The sequence below is a fragment of the Coloeus monedula genome (assembly GCF_965178545.1).
Source record: "Coloeus monedula genome assembly, chromosome: 29".
In the NCBI taxonomy this organism is placed as follows: domain Eukaryota; kingdom Metazoa; phylum Chordata; class Aves; order Passeriformes; family Corvidae; genus Coloeus; species Coloeus monedula.
In genome coordinates this window covers 3,619,322-3,639,603 of record NC_138809.1, presented here as the reverse complement: position 1 = coordinate 3,639,603, position 20,282 = coordinate 3,619,322, and the positions used below count along the sequence as shown (strand labels likewise).

Here is a 20,282-nt window from a genome sequence, read left to right as displayed (position 1 = left end):
CTGCCCCGTTCCCGCGTTCCCCGATCCCACAGACCCCACAGACCCCTTGGATCCACAGATCCCTGATCCCACAGACCCCACAGACCCCTTGGATCCACAGATCCCTGATCCCACAGACCCCACAGACCCCTTGGATCCACAGATCCCTGATCCCACAGACCCCACAGACCCCTTGGATCCACAGATCCCTGATCCCACAGACCCCACAGACCCCCCGGACCCCCCCAGATTCCCCAGATCCCCCCAGATCCCCCTGGACCCCCTGGACCCCCCGGACCCCCCAGATCCCCCCGGACCCCCCAAACCCCCCAGATCCCCCCAGACCCCCCAGAACCCCCTGAGACCCCCCCAGACCCCCCAGAACCCCCCAGATCCCCCCAGTCCCCCCCAGATCCCCCCGGACCCCCCAGATCCCCCAGATCCCCCCAGATCCCCCCAGACCCCCCAGATCCCCCAGATCCCCCCAGATCCCCCCAGACCCCCCAAACCCCCCAGACCCCCCAGATCCCCCAGATCCCCCCAGGCCCCCCAGAGACCCCGAGACACCCCAAACCCCCCAGACCCCCCAAACCCCCCAGATCCCCCCAGACCCCCCCGGATCCCCCCAAACCCCCCAGACCCCCCAGATCCCCCCAGACCCCCCAAACCCCCCAGACCCCCCAAACCCCCCAGATCCCCCCAGACCCCCCCAGACCCCCCAGAACCCCCTGAGACCCCCACAGACCCCCCAGAACCCCCCAGACCCCCCAGATCCCCCCGGATCCCCCCAGACCCCCCAAACCCCCCAGATCCCCCAGATCCCCCCAGACCCCCCAGAGACCCCGAAACACCCCAGACCCCCCAGACCCCCCAGACCCCCCAGATCCCCCAGTCCCCCCAGACCCCCCCAGTCCCCCCAAACCCCCCAGTCCCCCCCAGGCCCCTCTCCCGTCCCACCCGTCGGCCTCCCGGGCCCCGTCGCTGCCGCTGCCGCTGTCAGGGCTGCCCCGCTGCGCTCCGGGCTCGGCGCCGTCGCCGTGGCCGCTCTCGAAGTGCTGGATCATGGTGCGCACGTTCCCCGGGCGCAGCGCTGCGGGAGCGCCCGGCCCTGAGCCCGGGCAGCCCGGCCCCACCCCATCCAACCCTGAACGCCAGATCCCCAACCCCATCCCCAATCCAATCCTAAATACCAGATCCCCAACCCCATCCCCAACCCAATCCTAAATACCAGATCCCCAACCCCAATCCAATCCTAAATACCAGATCCCCAACCCCATCCCCAACCCAATCCTAAATACCAGATCCCCAACCCCATCCAACCCTGAATGCCAAACCCCAATCCAACCCCATCCAACCCTGAATGCCCAATCCAATCCTAAATACCAAACCCCCAACCCCAACCCCATCCAATCCTAAATACCAAACCCCCAATCCAACCCAAATCCAATCCTAAATACCAAACCCCCAACCCCAACCCCATCCAACCCTGAATGCCAGATCCAATCCTAAATACCAAACCCCCAATCCAATCCCAAATCCCCAATCCAATCCTAAATACCAAACCCCCAACCCCATCCAATCCTGAATGCCAAACCCCAATCCAACCCCAATCCAATCCTAAATACCAGATCCCCAACCCCATCCCAAATCCAATCCTAAATACCAAATCCCCAATCCAATCCCCAATCCCAAATCCCCAGCCCCCATCCCCAATCCAATCCCCAATCCTGAATCTCCAATCCCAAATCCCCAATCCCCATCCTGAAGCCCGAATTCCCATCCCCAATCCCAAATCCCCATCCTGAATCCAATCCTAAATCCCAAATTCCCCAGGCTCCACTGCTGCGGGATCCGGGAACAGCCCCGGGTGAGCCTGGGCAGCCCCAATCCAATCCCAAATCCAATCCCAAATCCCGAATTCCCATCCTAAATCCCAAATCCCCATCCCAAATCCCAAATTCCCCGGGCTTCACCGCTGCGGGATCTGGGAACAGCCCAGCTGAGCCTGGGCAGCCCCAATCCCATCCCGAATCCCAAATCCAATCCTAAATCCTGAATCCCAAATCCCCATCCCAAATCCCCAATCTCCCATGCTAAATCCAATCCTAAATCCCAAATCCCAAATCCGATCCTAAATCCCAAAACCCAAATCCCAAATCCCAAATCCAATCCTAAATCCTGAATCCCAAATCCCCATCCCAAATCCCCAATCTCCCATGCTAAATCCAATCCTAAATCCCAAATTCCCAAATCCGATCCTAAATCCCAAAACCCAAATCCCAAATCCCAAATCCAATCCTAAATCCCAAAACCCAAAACCCAAATCCCAAATCCCAAATCCCAAATCCCAAATCCAATCCTAAATCCTGAATCCCAAATCCCCATCCCAAATCCCCAATCTCCCATGCTAAATCCAATCCTAAATCCCAAATTCCCAAATCCCAAATCCCAAATCCCAAATCCGATCCTAAATCCCAAATCCCAAATTCCCCATCCAAAAATCCCCGATTTCCCATCCCAAATCCAACCCTAAATCCCAAATTCGCCGCTGGGGAAATCCCGGGAAACGCCCCCAGGTCAGCCTGGGGATCCCAAATCTCCCAACCCCAAATCCCATCCCACATCCCAAAATTCCCGGGAATGTCGCCAGGGGGAGGGAAAAGGGGATAAAACCCAAAATGGAGGGGAAAAAATGAAGGAAAAAATGGGAAAGCAAAGGAAATTTGGGAATTGTTACCTTCCACGGGGGACAGGGGGACATGAAATGCTGGAAAACAAAGAGGAGATGTCAAACCCATCCCGAAAATCCCGGGAAAAGCTGGGAATTTGGGAATGCTGATGGGATGAGAACTCAAAAAACCGGGAAGGGAGGGTGGGAATGAGGGGATTTTGGGGATAAAATGGGGAATTCCAGGGAAGTTTGGGATTCCAGGTAGGATTTTGGGATGGAATTCCATCCTGGCTCAGGTCATTCCATGGATTTTTTTGGGGGGATTTTTCGGGATCTTTTAAGGATTTTTTTCCAGCCCAAACCATTCCAGGACTGGGTTAGGTCGGATTTTAGGGATAAATCCTGGAGCCTATCCCAGGTTATCCCATGGATTCCTCAGCCCTGGGATTGTGGGAATATCCCCGGGATTGGAATTTTCCCAGGATTGGAATTTTCCCCATCTTTGGGATTTTTTTTTCCCCTCTCCAAAGATCCGGCCAACGTTGCCAAGGATTCCATGGGAATTTTGGGAACGCCCTGGGAATTCCCAGCTGGGAAAAGGATCCCAGGATCCCGGGAAGGATCCCGGAGTCGGGAATTCCCTGGGAAAGGGCGGCACTCACTGCTCTGCGAGGAGATCCGCGGCTTCCCGATGTATCTGAGGATCGGATTCCGCCGCTTGTCCGATTCCAGGGAATCCTTCTCCTTCTTGGAGCTGCTGCTCTGTTGGGAAAAACAACCTGGAACCAGCGGGACCCCGGAATTCCGGAGGCTCTGGAGAAGGGGTGGGGCTGGGACGTGCGGATTGCCCAAGGTCGGGGTCCAAAATCCCGGGATTTGGGGCAAAAAATCGAGGGATTCAGCGGAAAACCACGGAATTCAGGTGCGGAGTCGCGGGGTTTAGGGGGAAAATGAGGACGTTTAGGGGAAAATCCCAGGATTTAGGGGGAAATCCTGGAGTTTAGGGGAAAAATCCCCGGATTTGGGGGGAAAATCCCAGAGATCAGGGGAAAAATCACGGAATTCAGGGGAAAATCCCAGGATTTCAGGGAAAAATCCCAGGATTTAGGAGAAAAATCATGGAATTTAGGGGAAAATCCTGGAATTTTGGGGAAAAATCACAGAATTTAGGGAGAAATCCTGGGATTTCGGGTGAAATCCTGGAATTTAGGGAAAAATCCTAGGATTTTGGGGAAAAATCCCAGGATTTCGGGGAAAAATCATGGAATTTAGGGGAAAAAATCCCAGGATTTCAGGGAAAAGTCCCAGGATTTTCGGGAAAAATCACGGAATTTAGGGGAAAATCCCAGGATTTCGGGGAAAAGTCCCAGGATTTCGGGGAAAAATCATGGAATTTAGGGGAAAATCCCAGGATTTCGGGGAAAAATCTTGGAATTTAGGGGAAAATCCTAGGATTTTGGGTTAAAATCCCAGGATTTAGGGGAAAAATCACGGAATTTAGGGGCAAAATCCCCGGATTTCGGGGAAAAATCCCACAATATAGGGGAAAAATCATGGAATTTAGGAGAAAAATCATGGAATTTAGGGGAAAAATCAGGGAATTTAGGGCAAAATCCCAGGATTTCGGGGAAAAATCCCAGGATTTTGGGGGAAAATCCCAGGATTTCGGGGAAACATCATGGAATTTAGGGTAAAACCCTGGAATTTTGCGGAAAAATCATAGAATTTAGGGAGAAATCCTGGGATTTCGGGCCAAATCCCAGAGTTTGGGGCAAAATTCATGGAATTTAGGGGAAAATCCCAGGATTTCGGGGAAAAATCCCGGGATTTTCGGGGAAAAATCATAGAATTTAGGGGAAAACCCTGGAATTTTGGGGAAAAATCATAGAATTCAGGGAGAAATCCCAGGATTTCGGGGAAAAATCCCGGGATTTTCGGGGAAAATCCCAGGATTTCGGGGAAAAATCCCAGGATTTAGGGGAAAACCCTGGAATTTTGGGGAAAAATCATAGAATTCAGGGAGAAATCCCAGGATTTCGGGGAAAAATCATGGAATTTAGGGGAAAAAATCCCAGGATTTCAGGGAAAAGTCCCAGGATTTTCGGGAAAAATCATGGAATTTGGGGCAAAATCCCAGGATTTCGGGGAAAAATCCCAGGATTTTGGGGGAAAATCATGGAATTTAGGGGAAAATCCCAGGATTTCGGGGAAACATCATGGAATTTAGGGGAAAATCCTGGAATTTTGGGGAAAAATCATAGAATTCAGGGAGAAATCCCAGGATTTCGGGGAAAAATCCCAGGATTTTCGGGGAAAATCCCAGGATTTCGGGGAAAAACCATGGAATTTAGGGGGAAACCCTGGAATTTTGGGGAAAAATCATAGAATTCAGGGAGAAATCCCAGGATTTCGGGGAAAAACCCTGGAATTTAGGAGAAAAACCATAGAATTCAGGGAGAAATCCCAGGATTTCGGGGAAAAACCCCGGAATTTGGGGCAAAAGCCCCAGGATTGGGGGCAAGGCGGCGCTCCCGGAGGCGCTGGCGGCGCCCTCGCCGCGGCATTCCCGGGAATTCCCACCTTCTTGGCCTTGGGGAAGAAGGGCAGCCACTTGTCCTTGTCCGGGAGCTTCTCGGGGGCTCCGGGCGGCCGCGGCTCCCGGCTCCGGATCCCGGCGTGCGCCAGGAAGGCGCCCAGGGCGAAGGCCAGCGCCGAGCTGAGGAAGGACGGAGCTCCAGGCGGGAATTCCCGGAATTCGGGAGTCGGGAAAGGGCTGAGGGAGGGGAGAAGGGCCTGGAGGTGCAGGGGAGAGGATCCGGGATGGGAAAGGGAGAGGAGGGAAAATTGGGAATGGGGGGGGGGATTGGGAATGGGAGGGGAAATTGGGAATGGGAGGGGGGAAGAGGAGGGAAAATTGGGAATGGGATGGGGGCGAATGGAGGGAAAATTGGGAATGGGATGGGGGGGAATGGAGGGAAAATTGGGAATGAGGGGGAAAATTGGGAATGGGAGGGAAAATTGGGAATGGGAAGGGAAATTGGGAATGGGAGGGGAAAAGAGGAGGGAAAATTGGGAATGAGACGGGGGGGAATGGAGGGAAAATTGGGAATGAGGGGGAAAATTGGGAATGGGAGGGGGGAAAAGGAGGGAAAATTGGGAATGGGATAGGGGGGGAATGGAGGGAAAATTGGGAATGAGGGGGAAAATTGGGAATGGGAGGGGAAAAGAGGAGGGAAAATTGGGAATGAGACGGGGGGGAATGGAGGGAAAATTGGGAATGAGGGGGAAAATTGGGAATGGGAGGGAAAATTGGGAATGGGAAGGGAAATTGGGAATGGGGGGAAATTGGGAATGGGAGGGGGAAAAAAGGAGGGAAAATTGGGAATGGGAGGGAAAATTGGGAATGGGACGGGAGGGAATGGAGGGAAAATTGGGAATGGGAGGGGAGGAAAAGGAGGGAAAATTGGGAATGGGAGGAGGGGGAAGGAGGGAAAATTGGGAATGGGAGGGAAAATTGGGAATGGGAGGGGGGAAAAGGAGGGAAAATTGGGAATGGGATAGGGGGGGAATGGAGGGAAAATTGGGAACGGGAGGGAGAATTGGGAATGGGAGGGGAAAAGAGGAGGGAAAATTGGGAATGGGAGGGAAAATTGGGAATGGGACGGGAGGGAATGGAGGGAAAATTGGGAATGGGAGGGGGGAAAAGGAGGGAAAATTGGGAATGGGAGGAGGGGGAAGGAGGGAAAATTGGGAATGGGGGGGGAAAGGAGGGAAAATTGGGAATGGGAGGGAAAATTGGGAATGGGAGGGGGGGGAAGGAGGGAAAATTGGGAATGGGAGGAGGGGGAAGGAGGGAAAATTGGGAATGGGAGGAGGGGGAAGGAGGGAAAATTGGGAATGGGAGGGGAGGGAAAAGGAGGGAAAATTGGGAATGGGAGGAGGGGGAAGGAGGGAAAATTGGGAATGGGAGGGGAGGGAAAAGGAGGGAAAATTGGGAATGGGAGGAGGGGGAAGGAGGGAAAATTGGGAATGGGAGGGAATTGTCCCTACCGGGAGAACTGGGAATATCAGGGAAAGGAAAGAGGGGAAAGATCCCACACGGAAAACTGGGAATCTCAGGGAAGAGTCCTCAGGGAAAACTGGGAATGGGAGAGGAAAAAAAGGAGGGAAAGAGGGGAAAGGAGCCCACAGGGAAAATTGTGAATCCCAGGGAAAACGATCCCAGAGGGAAAATTGGGAATGGGGGGGAATTGTCCCCACCAGGAGAACTGGGAATATCAGGGAAGGGAAAGAGGGGAAAGAAGGGAAAGATCCCATATGGAAAACTGGGAATCCCAGGGAAGAGTCCTCAGGGAAAACTGGGAATGGGAGGGGAAAGGATCCCAGGGGGGGCTGGGAACGGGCGGGAATCGTCCCCAGTTCCCGGTTTTCCCTCCTGGATCCCTCTGGAATCGCCGCTCACCTCCGCTCCTCCTCGTACTTGGAGCTGCGGGAGAACAGCGATTGGGAATCCCCATCCCAAAAATCCCATTCCCAACGCCCAAATCCCCGTTCCCACTTCCCCTTCCCAATCCCAGCGAGGGATAAAGGAATTCCCTTGGCTCCGGCCCCTTTCCCATCCCAAAAATCCCATTCCAGCCCCGAATCCCACTGGGAATTCCCATCCCAAATGCCCATTCCCACCTCCAGAAAAACCCAATTCCAACGGGAAAACAGAGAGGGACCAGGAAAATTCCCTGGATCAGGAGCCTTTCCCAGATCCCTTCCCCATCCCCAAAACCCCCCCCCAAATTCCCACCCTTTTCCCCATCCCCAAATCCCAAGCTCCCGGATAAAGGAGCGCAGCCGGACGTGCTCCCCCATCCCGGAATTCCCGGCGGGAATTGCCCTTCCCGGCACTCACAGGATGTCCCCGAGGTGCCCCAGCTGCCGCTCGGCCACCGCCCGCTCCCGCTGCTCCCGCTGCTCCCGCTGGGAATTCCCCTCCAGCTCCTGCAGCTCGTTCTCTCCGTACAAACTCCCCAATCCCAGCGTCCGCTTGGTCCTGGCGGAAAAGCCGGGAAAAAAAACCCAAAACAACCAAAAAAAAAAAAAAAAAAAACGGGATCGGGAGTGCCCGGAATTGCCGGAATTGCTGAAATTCGGGGGGGTTTTTTCCTGGGATTTCAGGGGATGGATCCCACCTGTACTCGCGGAGCTGCCCCTGGATTTCCGGGAGAACGGATTCCTGAGCGCCCTCCAGGGAGTGCTGCAGGTCGCCGCCGTTCCGGAGGCAGTTGTCTGGGAATTTGGGAAAATTCGGGATGTTGGGAATGCTCCCGGCGGCCAGAGCTGATTCCCGGCCCAGGAAAATTCCTTCCCCTTTTCCTTGGGACTCCAGGAAAAGCTTGGGAACCCCTGGGATCATTTCCCGGGTTTGGAATCCCAAGTGGAGCGCGGATTTTCTGGGAATTGGTGGAAAAACTGGGATATTGGGAATGTCCCCGGCGTTCCCTTCATTCCAGAGCTGATTCCCAACCCTGCCCCATTTCTCTTGGAGCACCAGGGAAAGTTTGGGAACCCCGGGATCACTTCCCAGGTTTGGAATGCCAAGGATCCCAAAGGAGAGGAGCCCCAGGAGCCCAAATTTTCTGGGAATTGGGGAGGAAATTTGGGATGCTGGGAATGCTCCCGGCGTTCCCTTCATTCCAGAGCCGATTCCCGATTTTCCCGTGACTCCAGGAGGAGTTTGGGAATGCCAACCCCGGCCCTGGGCTCCTTTTCCCGCGGAGAATTCCCGGAATTCCGCACTCACCGATGTCCGTCAGGAGCTGCTCCGGCACCTTCACCCGGAGGGGCTGGACAAGAGGGAAAATCCCATCAAATCCCGGGATCCCGCTGGAATTTCGGGAGCTGGAGCCCAGAATTCCAACCCCACCTCCCCATGGAATCAGAGAGGGAGATCCCACAGAATTCCCAGCGGGAATTCCCCCACTCCAAAGGGATTCTGGGCTCCTGGATCCCCATTTTCCCTTCTTCCCAAAATTCCAAGGAATTCCCCCTTTTCCAACACCAAATCCAGGCTGAAATCCCGGAAAATCCTCCCGAAATTCTGGGAATCCCGCAGGGATCGAGGATCCCGGCCCTCACCGCGTTCCTGTCCAGGAAAATATTCCAGATGTCCCTTCCAAAGGCTCGGGAATCCTTGGGATTGCTCTGCTGGCGGCAAACGTCGCAGCACAGGTAGAAGAGCTGCCGGGAAAATTCGGGAATGAGGAGGGAAAAGGGATCAGACAGAATTCCCAAAGAGAATTCCAGGGAATGGGATCCCCAGGGGAGGAAATCCCGAGATTCCTGCTCCATCCTCATTCCCACGAATATTCCTGGAAGCTCTGGGAGGTGCCAGAGGTTGGGAATGGGATCCCCAGGGGAGGAAATCCTGGGAATTTTGCTCCATGCTGATTCCTGGGAATGCGATCCAAGGGTCAGGGAATCCCGGGAATATCCCCAATTCCTTACCAGAGGAGTGGGATCCGCCTGGGAGAAGAGGAACCTCAGGAAAACTCCCAGATGAGCCGGGCGGGATTTGAGCCTTTTCAGGTCCTGGAACAGGGAATCGCTCTGGGAACAGAGGGAGGGAGGCGGGGCTCAGGAAAAGCGGGAATTCTGCAGGAATGGCAGCCCCTGGGACAGGGAATCCACGGGATAACCTGGGCAGGCTCCGGGATTTATCCCCAAAATCCCAACTAAAGCAGCCCGGGGAATGCTGGAATGGTTTGGGATGGAAAAGATCCCGAAAAATCCAACCCCAGGGACATTCCCACTGTCCCAGGTGGATCCAGGCTGGAATTCTCTTCCAGGGATAGGGAATCCATGGAATCACCCGGGCCAGGCTCTGGGATTTATCCCGAAAATCCCCTCTGAATCCACGGAATCCTGGAATGTTCTGCCTTGGAAATCACCTTCGATCCAATCCCATCCTACCCACGGAGCAATCCCTGAAATCCCGGAATGCTCCGGCCGGGAAAAGCCTTCAGGAATCCCTGAAATCCCACCAGGAATTCCCAAATTCCCGGATTTTTCCCGGCTTTCTCACCTCGTTATTGGAATACCCGGGCTCGCAATCCTCCTCGGGGCCGATGATCAGCGGCTTTCCCGATGCCAATCCCTAAAAAAAACCGGGATCAGGTGGCAGGAAGGGCTTTGGGATCCCCGTGGGTATTCCCGGGATATTCCCAGGATATTCCCAGGATATTCCAGCCCCACCTGATCCGTTGGGAAGGGAAGGTCGGAGCCCTGGCGCCGGAGCTGGGAGAGGCGGGAGCCGAGCACGGGAGACGTCCGGGGGCTCTCGGGCTCGGAAAGGCCGGAATTCCGGGCCAGGGACACCTGGAATTGCGGGATTTGGGAGGGATTCGGGATCAGGAGCCAGGAAAAAAATGAATTCAGGGCAGCTGGAAAGCCCCAAACTCCTTGGGAAGCATGGGAAGAACTTCCAGCGTGGGAGAACAAACTGGGAATGCCGGAGAATTCCCACGCCTCGGGGGAACGTCGGAGGAATTTTGGGATCCCTCGTTTTGTGAATTCCCCCCTGGAATTTCCCCCTCTCCTGGAATTTTCCTCCCTCCTGGAATTGTTTCCCCCTCTCCTGCAATTTCCATCCCTCCTGGAATTCTTTCCACCCCCCCTGGAATTTTCACCCCTCTGGATTTGTTTCCACTTCTCCTGGAATTTTCCCCCCCTTTTCCCAAATCTTTCCTGGAATTTCCGCCTGCCCTTTCCCCGAATTTTTCCTGGAATTTTCCCTCCCTTTCCCCAGATTTTTCCTGGAATTTCACCCCATCCTTTTCCCCCTATTTTTCCCGGAATTTTGCCCCCCTTTCTCCCAAACTTTTCCTGGCATTCTCACTCCCCTCTCCCGAATTTCTCCCGGGATTTCCCTCCATCCTCTCCCCTCTTTTCCCGGATTTCCCGCTGCTCACCTCCCCGAGGGACGGGAGCCGCTCCGGGCCGGACTCCAGGCCGCTGTCGCCATCCTGGGAATCCATGGAAAAGCGTCCCGGGAGCTGCGGGGATCCCGACCCCGACCCCGATCCTGCCCTGCCCGAGCCCGGGAACGCCGGGAGGCTCCGGAAAACTTCCCCTTCCAGAGGCCGGAACCCCGAATCCTGGGAAAAGGGAGAGGGGGGCTTGGAAAAACCAGGAATGGGGGAGTTCTGGGAGTTCCCAGGGCAGGAATTCCCAGGAAATGCAGTTTTGGGATCATGGAAAACCTGGGAATGGGGGAATTCCGGGAATTCCCAGCACAGGAAATGTCAGGAAATGCAGCTTTGGGGGCATGGAAAACCTGGGAACGGGGGAATTCCAGGAATTTCCAACACAGGAAATGCAGCTCTGGGAAGCTGGGATGGCTCCAGGCAGAAAAAGGGATCAGTGGGATCATGGAAAACCCGGGAATGGGGGAATTCCCAAAATTCCCTCCACACACCCCACCAGCAACCCCCCGATCCCCAGCAACTCCCCCCAACTCCCAGGCTTTTTTTTGGGAAAACGGGGAATCCCAGAGCTCTGGGAAGGGCTCAGGAAGGGCGGGAAGGATCCCAGAATTCCCAAATACCGCGGATCCCTGGGATTCCTGCAGGATTTTCAGCTGGAGCTGGCTCACTCTGCGCCGGGCCCCCTCCAGCTGCTCCTCCACGGCCGCTCCCGGATTCCGGCTCAGGAGCTCCTGGAAGCGCTGGGAAGGGAAAGTCCCGATGGTCCCGATCCCCAAAACCCCCCAAATCCCCCAAATCCCAGCCCAGGGATTCAGGGAAGGGTTTCAAAGGGGTTTTCCTGGGATCTGAGGGAGGTGGGAGGAGGAAGTTGGTGCCGGAGGAGGGGGAACCCATCCTGGAGAATTCCAGGGTTTTCTGGGATGGGTCAGGTGGGATTCAGGGATAAATTCAGGATCCTGGCCCAGGTTATCCCAGGGATTCCTCATCCTTGGAGTGTCCAAGGCCAGCCTGGAGCCACCTGGGATGGTGGGAATGTCGCTGCCCTTGGAATTGTGGTGGGACCGGGATAATCCTTGGGATCACTTCCACCCCAAACCACTCCAGGATTCCCCAGGCTGCTTTATTTGGGATATTTGGGATAAATTTGGGATCCTGGCCTGGGTTATTCCACGGACTCCCCATCCCTGGGAGTGTCCAGGATCACGCTGGGACAGCAGGAATGTCCCTGCCTTTGGCACTGGGACAATCCTTGGGCTCCTTCCCGCCCAAACCATTCCATAAATCCCGGATTTGCTGCCAAGACAACACCGGGGCAGCACCAAAAAGTGGGAAAAGAGAGGGAAAAACGGGAAAAAACCAGGAATGAGCCATTCCTACCTGGAGCTCGGCCTCCTCCTGGCGCAGCATGTTCCGCAGGATCTGCGCCGCGTGCTTCTGCATCTCGGGATCCTGCAATTCCAGAGGCAGGAATCACCCTGGGAACGGCCTGGGAGGGCTCTGGGATGCCCTGGGGGAATTTTGGGATCACTGGGAGGGGTCTGGGATCAACTGGGGGGGGGTTTTGGGGTGACCGGAGGGAATTTTGGGATCTCCTGAGGGAATTTTGGGGTCGCCTGGGGGGGGGGTTTAGGGTGGTCGGGAAGAGTTTTCAGATGCCCTGAAGGAATTTTGGGATTGCCTGGAGGAGTTTAGGGTGACCTGAGGGAATTCCAGCATCTCCTGAGGGAATTCTGGGATCACCTGGAGGAATTTGGGGTCACCTGAGGAAAATTTGGGATCACCTGGGGGGTGGGGAGGGTTAGGGCGACCTGAAAAAATTCTGGGATCTCCTGGGGGAATTCTGGGATCACCTGGGGGAGTTTTGGGGTGCCCTGCTGGAATTCTGGGATTCCCCCTGGAATTCCAGGCTCACCTGGAGCGGCCTGGGCTCGGTGATGCGCTGGGGGGGCGGCGGGGCCGGGGGGGTCCCTTGGGGACATCCCGAGGGCTCCGGGTCCTGCTGGGAGCCGGAAATTCCAGGGGGGGATCCCAGCAGGGTCAGGGCCACGTAGGCACCGGCTGGGAAAAAAAAAACAACGGGATATGGGAATGTCAGAAGGGTTTCCAGGAAAAGTTTGGGAAAAGGAGCGAGAAGGATTTGCAGGGAGAAATCTGGGATAAGGGGTGAGAAGGATTCCAGGAAAGGACTTGGGATAAGGGGCGAGGGGAGGAAAGATTTCCAGGGAAAAAAAGGATTTCCAGGACAAATCTGGGAAAAGAGGGGATTGGGAGTCGCCGGTAAAGGTTTGGAATAAGGGGAATGAGAAGGATTTCCAGGAAAAATTTCCAAGAGAAATGCCGGTGAGAAGGATTTCCTGGGAAAAAAATTTGGGAAAAGGGGGTGAAAACACTTCCAGGAGAGCTGGAGACACTTCCAGGCTCCCCCCAAATTCCCAAAGGATGGAAAACATTCTCCCCTTACCCCAACTCCTCCTTTTCCCACAGGATGGGAAGAGAATTCCCAGGAATTCCAGCCCCATACTCACACTTGATCAACTTCACCACTTCCAGGTGGGAGCTGTTGGTCACCATCGTCCCGTTGACCTGGGAAAGCAGGGAAAGGGTTGGGAAAGGGGCTGGAAAACAGGGATTTTCCTGGGAATGCAGAGAAGGGGCTTGGGAATGTGGGGAGGGGATTTGGGAACGCCGACCTTGACGATCCGGTCGCCCTCCTGCACCCCGGCCTTCATGGCAGCCCCACCTGGGCACGGGCAAGAGACGCCGGAGTCAGGAACGGACCCCGACGGCCCCGGATTGTCCCGGAATGTTCCATAGAGACCTTTCCACCCCATCCCATCCAACATTTTGGAAGGAAAACCCCGTTTTTCCCTTATTTTCCCCACATTTTCCCTCACATTTTCCCCAAAGTTTTTCCACATCTCCCCTCCCGTTTTCCCGCCATTTTCTCCCCCCATTTTCCCGCCATTTCTCCCACACTTTCCCCCACATTTTCTCCTTTTCTCCCACATTTTCCCCACATTTTCCATTTTCTCCACATTTTCCCCACAGTTTCCCCACACTTTCCCCAGTTTCTCCAGTTTCCCCACACTTTCCCCATATTTTCCCCACAGTTTCCCCACACTTTCCCCAGTTTCTCCAGTTTCCCCACACTTTCCCCATATTTTCCCCACACTTTCCCCACAGTTTCCCCACAGTTTCTCCATTTTCCCCACATTTCCCCCACAGTTTATCCCCCATCTCCCCCCATTTCCCCATTTTCTCCATTTCTCCCACATTTTCCCCACATTTCCCATTTTCCCCACAGTTTCCCCACAGTTTCCCCACAATTTCTCCATTTTTCCTACATTTCTCCGACACTTGCCCCACATTTTCTCCATTCCTCCCACAGTTTCCCACATTTCCCATTTTTCCCACAGTTTCCCCACATTTTTCCCACAGTTTCTCCAGTTTTCCCACATTTCTCCCACATCTCCCCCACAGTTTCTCCCCCATCTCCCCCCATTTTCCCGCCATTTCCCCACACTTTCCCCCACATTTTCTCCATTTCTCCCACAGTTTCCCCACAGTTTCCCCACAGTTTCCCCAGTTTCTCCAGTTTCCCCACACTTTCCCCACATTTTCCCCACAGTTTCCCCACACTTTCCCCAGTTTCTCCAGTTTCCCCACACTTTCCCCATATTTTCCCCACACTTTCCCCACAGTTTTCCCACAGTTTCTCCATTTTCCCCACATTTCCCCCACAGTTTCTCCCCCATCTCCCCCCATTTCCCCATTTTCTCCATTTCTCCCACACTTTCCCCACATATCCCACTTTCCCCATACTTTCCCCACACTTTCCCCACAATTTCTCCATTTTTCCCACATTTCTCCCACATCTCCCCCACAGTTTCTCCCCCATCTCCCCCCATTTTCCCGCCATTTCCCCACACTTTCCCCCACATTTTCTCCATTTCTCCCACAATTTCCCCACAGTTTCCCCACAGTTTCCCCAGTTTCTCCAGTTTCCCCACACTTTCCCCATATTTTCCCCACACTTTCCCCACAGTTTCTCCATTTCCCCCACATTTCCCCCACAGTTTCTCCCCCATCTCCCCCCATTTCCCCATTTTCTTCATTTCCCCACACTTTCCCCACACTTTCCCCACACTTTTCCCCACAGTTTCCCCACAGTTTCTCTATTTCCCCCACAGTTTCTCCCCCATCTCCCCATTTTCTTCATTTCTCCCACACTTTCCCCACACTTTTCCCCACAGTTTCCCCACACTTTCCCCACACTTTCCCCATTTTCCCCACATTTCCCCCACATTTTCTCCCCCATTTCCCCCCTCCCATTTTCCCGCCATTTTCCCCCCACATCTTCCCGCCATTTTCTCCCCCCGGGGCTGAGGCAGGGGACGGCTGAGGGGATCCCTGGGGATTGTCCAGCCCCGTGTCCGCCCTGTCGAGCCCTGTGTCCGGCCGTGTCCGGCCTGTCCAGCCCTGTGTCCGGCCATGTCCGGCCGCGGTCACTCCCACCTGGCCGCACGGACTGCACGAGGACGACGCGGTCGCCGCTGACGGTGAAGCCGAAGCCATGCTGGTCCCGCTGGATGACCACACAGCGCTGCACCAGCCCTGGGGATGGCGGCGGGGACACGGGGACAGAGGTACGGGGACAGAGGGACAGGGGGACAGAGGGACAGCAGGAAGAGGAGGAAGAAGAGGAGGGAATGAGGCTCTGGAGCCCGGGTTTGGCTCCTGGGACCCTCCCCAGTCTGAGGGGCTGCAAGGCCTTGGGGTCCCTGTCCATCCTTGGCCAGCAGCTCCTGTGGCCACTCGTGACCTCGCGGTCATCGTCCACCCTTTTGGGACATCCCCAACACTGCACGAGCACGGGGAGAGCTGGAACACCACGCCCGGCGCCGAGCCCGGAGCGGACATTCCCGGAATTCCCACCTGTGGACTCGGAGGCGTCCGAGGGCTGCCGGGTGTGGCCGGGGGACCTTCGCTCCGAGGGGGAATCGCCCAGGGATGAGGAGAGGCTGCTCAACCTGGGATGGGGAACGGGAGCTGGGAATGCAGGGCTGGGCAGGGATGGCCGGACACGAGCCCTGGGCACTGCCAGGACAGCCGGCCACGCCCTCCGGCCACTCTGGGAAACCCCAATCCATGGAGCGGCGAGGCCGAGCTGGGACCGATCCTCACTTGGGTCATCCAGAGGAATCTCTAGGAATTCCTTTTCCCCTAAATCCTGGGATTTTTGCCCTAAATCCCGGGATTTTTGACCTAAATGCCAGGATTTTTCCCTAAATTTCCAACCTGGCACAGCTCGAGGCCGTTGCCTCTTGTGCTGGCCCCGTTCCCTGCGATCAGATCCCAAATCCCCCCTGGAAGAGCCCGAAATCCCCTCTGGATCCCCCTTTTCTCTGGGATGAGCCCCCCCAGCTCCCTCGGGACTCTCCATTCCCTTTTCCAGCCCCATTCCCAGTTCCTTTCCCACTTCCCATCCCCTTTTCCCACCAGCGGCCCCAGACCTGGACACTGCCCTGGACGTTCCCGGCCAATCCCTGCCCCGGGGGAGATCGGGATTAACCCTCGGGATTATCCCACGGACAACCCCAGGTCAGCCTTTGTTATGCACGGAAAAATCGGCTTTTTTTCCCAAAAATCCCCGAATTTCGGGATTTACGGCGCTCCCGGGATGTCTTCCGTTAAAAAACCACAATTCCAGGAATCCCAAAATCCCACCCAGGGGTGACCCAAGGGTATCCAGAGGCTTTTCCGGCCCCTCTGGGAGCAGCCAGGGCTTAATGAGGCTATAAAAAAGTCGTTTAATTGGGATTAATTAAAGCTCCTTAATTGCCTCAGGGGCGGCCAATCCACAGCAATTCCCACAATTCCCGTTCCAGCGGCGGCTCCGGAGGGATCCCACCCCATTTCCCCACTTCCCAACTCCCAGAAATGCGAAATTCCCAAAAAAATTTGAGCGGGAAATGGGCAAATTTTACGAAAATTGCCCCAAAATCGCAGCCCTGAGGCCTCATCCCACGGCTCCCAAAATTCCTGCTCCCAAAAATCCTGGACTTTGGGGATTCCCAGGGAAATGTTGGATCTCTTTCCCCGGTTTCTGTGGGATTTTCCAGCTGGGAATTGCAGACGTGTTTTGGGAAGGAAGGCAGTGGTCGGAAATGGTGGGAAATGGGATTTTTCCCTGTTTTCTCCTGCCTTTAATCCCTGGTTTATCCCAGGTTTCCGTGGGACTTTCCAGCTGGGAATTCCAAACCTGTTGAGGGCAGAGATGGGAAGGAACCCAGTGGCCAGAAATGCTGGAAAATGCGGATTTTTTTCCCCATTTTTCCTGCTTTAAACCCTGGTTTATCCCAGGTTTCCATGGGATTTTCCAGCTGGGAATTCCAAACCTATTTTGGGAAGGGATCCCCATGGGCTGACAGCGCCTGGAGCGATCCCAAACCTCGGAAAACGGGGATTTTTCCCGTGTTTCCCCCATTTTCTCCCCCCTGGCACCATCCCAGGGAGCCGGAGCAGCTCCGAGCTTGTTCCCAAGGGACGGACACCCCGTTCCCACCGGGATGTGGGAGGAAATCCCTGGAATCTGCACATCCCGGGGCTGGAGCTGCTCCAGAGGAACTCCGGGATGGTTTTCCATCCATCCCGAGATGGGGGAAGGGGAGGAATCCAAATCCTCCTGTGCCAGCCCATCCCAGCTCCTCCCCAAAGCAGCTCTGGGATTCCCAGCTGGAAAACCCCATGGAAACCCGGGATAAATGGGTTCAAGGAAGGAGGAAAAGAGGGAAAAATCCCCGTTTTCTGACATTTGGGATTGCTCCAGGCGGTGCCACCCCATCCCAGCTCCTTCCCAAAACAGGTGCAGAATTCCCAGCTGGAAAATCCCATGGAAACCCGGCACAAGCCAGGGTTTAAAGCAGGAAAAATGGGGGAAAATCCCATTTTCCAACATTTCGGGCTGCTGGGTTCCTTCCCATCTCTTCCCACAACAGGTTCGGAATTCCCAGCTGGAAAATCCCACCAAAATCTGGGATAACCCAGGGTTTAAAGGCAGGAAAAACGGGAAGAATCCCATTTCCCACCATTTCCAACCACTGCCTTCCTTCCCAAAACACGTCTGCAATTCCCAGCTGGAAAATCCCCCAGGAACCCGGGACAAACCCGGTTTAGGGCAGGATAAAAAGAGGGGAAAATCCCATTTTTCTCCCCTCTCCCCGCGGTTTTTCCTGGTGTTTTTCCAGGGAAAGGCGCGGAGCCGCAGCCCCCGGCAGGGAGGGAACCTCATGTTGCAAATCCGAGGAGAAATTCCAGCGGGATCCAAACTCCCGGAATTCCTCCCAGAACTCCGCCGGAATGTGGGAAAAAAACTTTCCCTGAGATCCGGAGTTTTAATTCATTCGGGAATCAAAGCTGTTCCCACATTCCCGATTTTCTGAGCCTTGTGGGTTTGGGAGATTCCCATTCCCTGTGGGAAAAGGACTCGGGAATTTTGAGTCGTTTCCAAAAAAAATTTGTGGGATTTTGGGAATCACGGCTCCTCGGAGCCCTCGGATTTCCCGTGGGAGATTCCCAGCGGGATCAGATCCCACAGAAACCCCCATGGAATCCCAGCAGGGATTGGGAAAAGCTTGGAATGGTTTTGGGATTCAGGGAAAAGCCGGGAATTGCGTCATCATCCCGCAGCACTCCCGACATCCTGCTCCATAAAAACTTGGGAATTTTATGGGAAAACCCTCCAGGCTGCCCCTGGAATTCCACTTTTCCTTGGAAAACCACGGCGCAGAGGGAATTCTCAGTGCCGGGATTGGGAACTCATTGGTCAGGAATGGTGGAAAATGGGATTTTTTTCCCGGTTTTCCTGCCTTCAAGCCCTGGTTTATTCCAGGTTTTCCATGAGATTTTCCAGCTGGGAATTCCAAACATATTTGGGGAAGAGATGGGAAGGGATCCCCATGGGATGACACCGCCTGGAGCGATCCCAAACACTGGAAAACAGGAATTTTTTCCCAGCCTGGAGAACGCCGTTCCCACCCCGGGTTTTTTTCGGGAATTCTGCACGGGAATTCTCCAGGAAGCTGCTCCGAATCCCAGCTCCAGGACTTCCCAGCGGGGTAATGATTAACGGGAAGCCACTCCTGGAAAAGCGGGAAGTGGCCGAGCTGGTTTGGCCGGGAATGCCGGATCCAGGGAATTCCCTATCCCGGGGGGATCCTTTTTTCCCGTTCCCGCCCTTTTCCCCTCCATCAAAGCCACGCCTGGGAAAGGGAATCCTTGGGATTCCTTGGGATTCTTTGGGATTCTTTGGGATTGCTGGGGGGATCCCAAAGCTCCTGGGATGAGGCAGGGACACTTTTCCCTGTCCCAGGTGGATCCCAGCTGGAATTGGGCACCCCCAGGGATGGGCAATCCATGGAATAACCCGGGCCAGGATCCAGGATTTAACCTGAAAATCCCAAATAAACCAGCCCAGGCACTCCTGGAATGCTTTGGGATGGAAGAAAATCCTTAAAGATCCCCAAAACTCCAATCCCAGGGACATTCCCACTATCCCAGGAATGGGGAATCCACGGAATAACCTGGATCCAGCATTTATCCCTAAAATCCCATCCAACCCAGCCCAAGGAATCCTGGGATAATTTGGGATGGAAATCCCATTCCAGGCACCTTTTCCCCCATCCCAGCCCCATCCAGCATTCCCAGGGATCCACAATTCCCTGGGAATTCTCTCCCCGGCAGCTCCTTTTCCCATAAAAACCTTGGGAACACCAGAGCAGCCCCCAAATCCATGGAAAACCCCATTCCCGAGGCGACTCCCGGCTCCTTCCGGACCTCCCAGTCCAGCTGACGATCCGGACTGGTTTGTACTGGTTTCCCTCTCCCTATGGATTGGGAATCCCTGGATTTCCGCTCATCCCAGCGCTGGAAAAAGCAGGAGCTGCTGGAGTGGAAAAAACCCCGGAATTCGGTGGGAAAAAGATCCCATTTGGGTTTTTTTCCTGGAATTCAGCACTTTTAACATTTCCCCATTCCCAAATCATTCCCGAGGCGGATCCAGGTCCCCAGAGGGATTCCAGGCTCGGAATTCCGGGCCTGATCTCGATCCTTTCCTCCCTTTTCCAGCCGGGATTGGGATTGGGAATGAAATCCAACAACTCCTGAATTCCCGCTCCGGAGAGCTCCTGGTCCGCCTGGGACCACCCCAAATCCCGGTTTTCCCATGAATTTCCATGGAGGAAAAGTGGGATCCAGCCCAGCCCACCCCAAAGACGTTTTTAACCCCAAACTGGTGGAAAAAAAATCCCTGGAAAAGGACAAGATTCCAAGCAGGAATGTTCCCAGAAAAAGTGACGCCGCAGCCATCTCGAAATTCCCGGGACCGGCTTTTTCCAGGCCCAAAATTCCTCGTTTTCCACCCAAATCCATGTGGGAAAGATGCTGTGGCTAGAGCAGGGATCCCAATCCGTGAATCCTCACCCAAATTCCTAAATTTATCCCCAAAAAAACCCCTCAGGGTTTTCCAAGGGTTTATCCCAGACAGAATTCCCAAATTCACCCCCAAAACAAACGGGATTTTCCAGGGGTTTATCCCAGACAAAATTCCTGAAACACTCCCCCCCCCCCCAACAAAAAAAAAATCGGGATTTTCCAGG

At 54.9% G+C, this 20,282-nt stretch overlaps 1 protein-coding gene across 3 annotated transcripts in view; it reads right to left on the bottom strand.

Moving 5' to 3' along the window:
- Positions 1-20,282, bottom strand: part of LOC309583179 (rho guanine nucleotide exchange factor 11-like) — a 47,439-nt gene that overhangs the window by 26,151 nt on the left and 1,006 nt on the right. For all 3 annotated transcript variants that reach the window (XM_082298729.1, XM_082298727.1, XM_082298728.1), the window contains exons 2-21: positions 15,562-15,656; positions 15,142-15,240; positions 13,317-13,366; positions 13,152-13,209; positions 12,539-12,684; positions 12,004-12,075; positions 11,247-11,366; positions 10,612-10,797; positions 9,896-10,018; positions 9,726-9,797; positions 9,149-9,250; positions 8,780-8,881; positions 8,445-8,487; positions 7,834-7,930; positions 7,554-7,694; positions 7,113-7,136; positions 5,231-5,366; positions 3,313-3,412; positions 2,717-2,746; positions 937-1,069 (exon numbers count right to left, since the gene is read on the bottom strand). In XM_082298729.1, the coding sequence (XP_082154855.1) occupies positions 937-1,069; positions 2,717-2,746; positions 3,313-3,412; positions 5,231-5,366; positions 7,113-7,136; positions 7,554-7,694; positions 7,834-7,930; positions 8,445-8,487; positions 8,780-8,881; positions 9,149-9,250; positions 9,726-9,797; positions 9,896-10,018; positions 10,612-10,797; positions 11,247-11,366; positions 12,004-12,075; positions 12,539-12,684; positions 13,152-13,209; positions 13,317-13,366; positions 15,142-15,240; positions 15,562-15,656 (1,929 nt within the window). The remainder of the gene's footprint in view (positions 1-936; positions 1,070-2,716; positions 2,747-3,312; positions 3,413-5,230; positions 5,367-7,112; positions 7,137-7,553; positions 7,695-7,833; positions 7,931-8,444; positions 8,488-8,779; positions 8,882-9,148; positions 9,251-9,725; positions 9,798-9,895; positions 10,019-10,611; positions 10,798-11,246; positions 11,367-12,003; positions 12,076-12,538; positions 12,685-13,151; positions 13,210-13,316; positions 13,367-15,141; positions 15,241-15,561; positions 15,657-20,282) is intronic.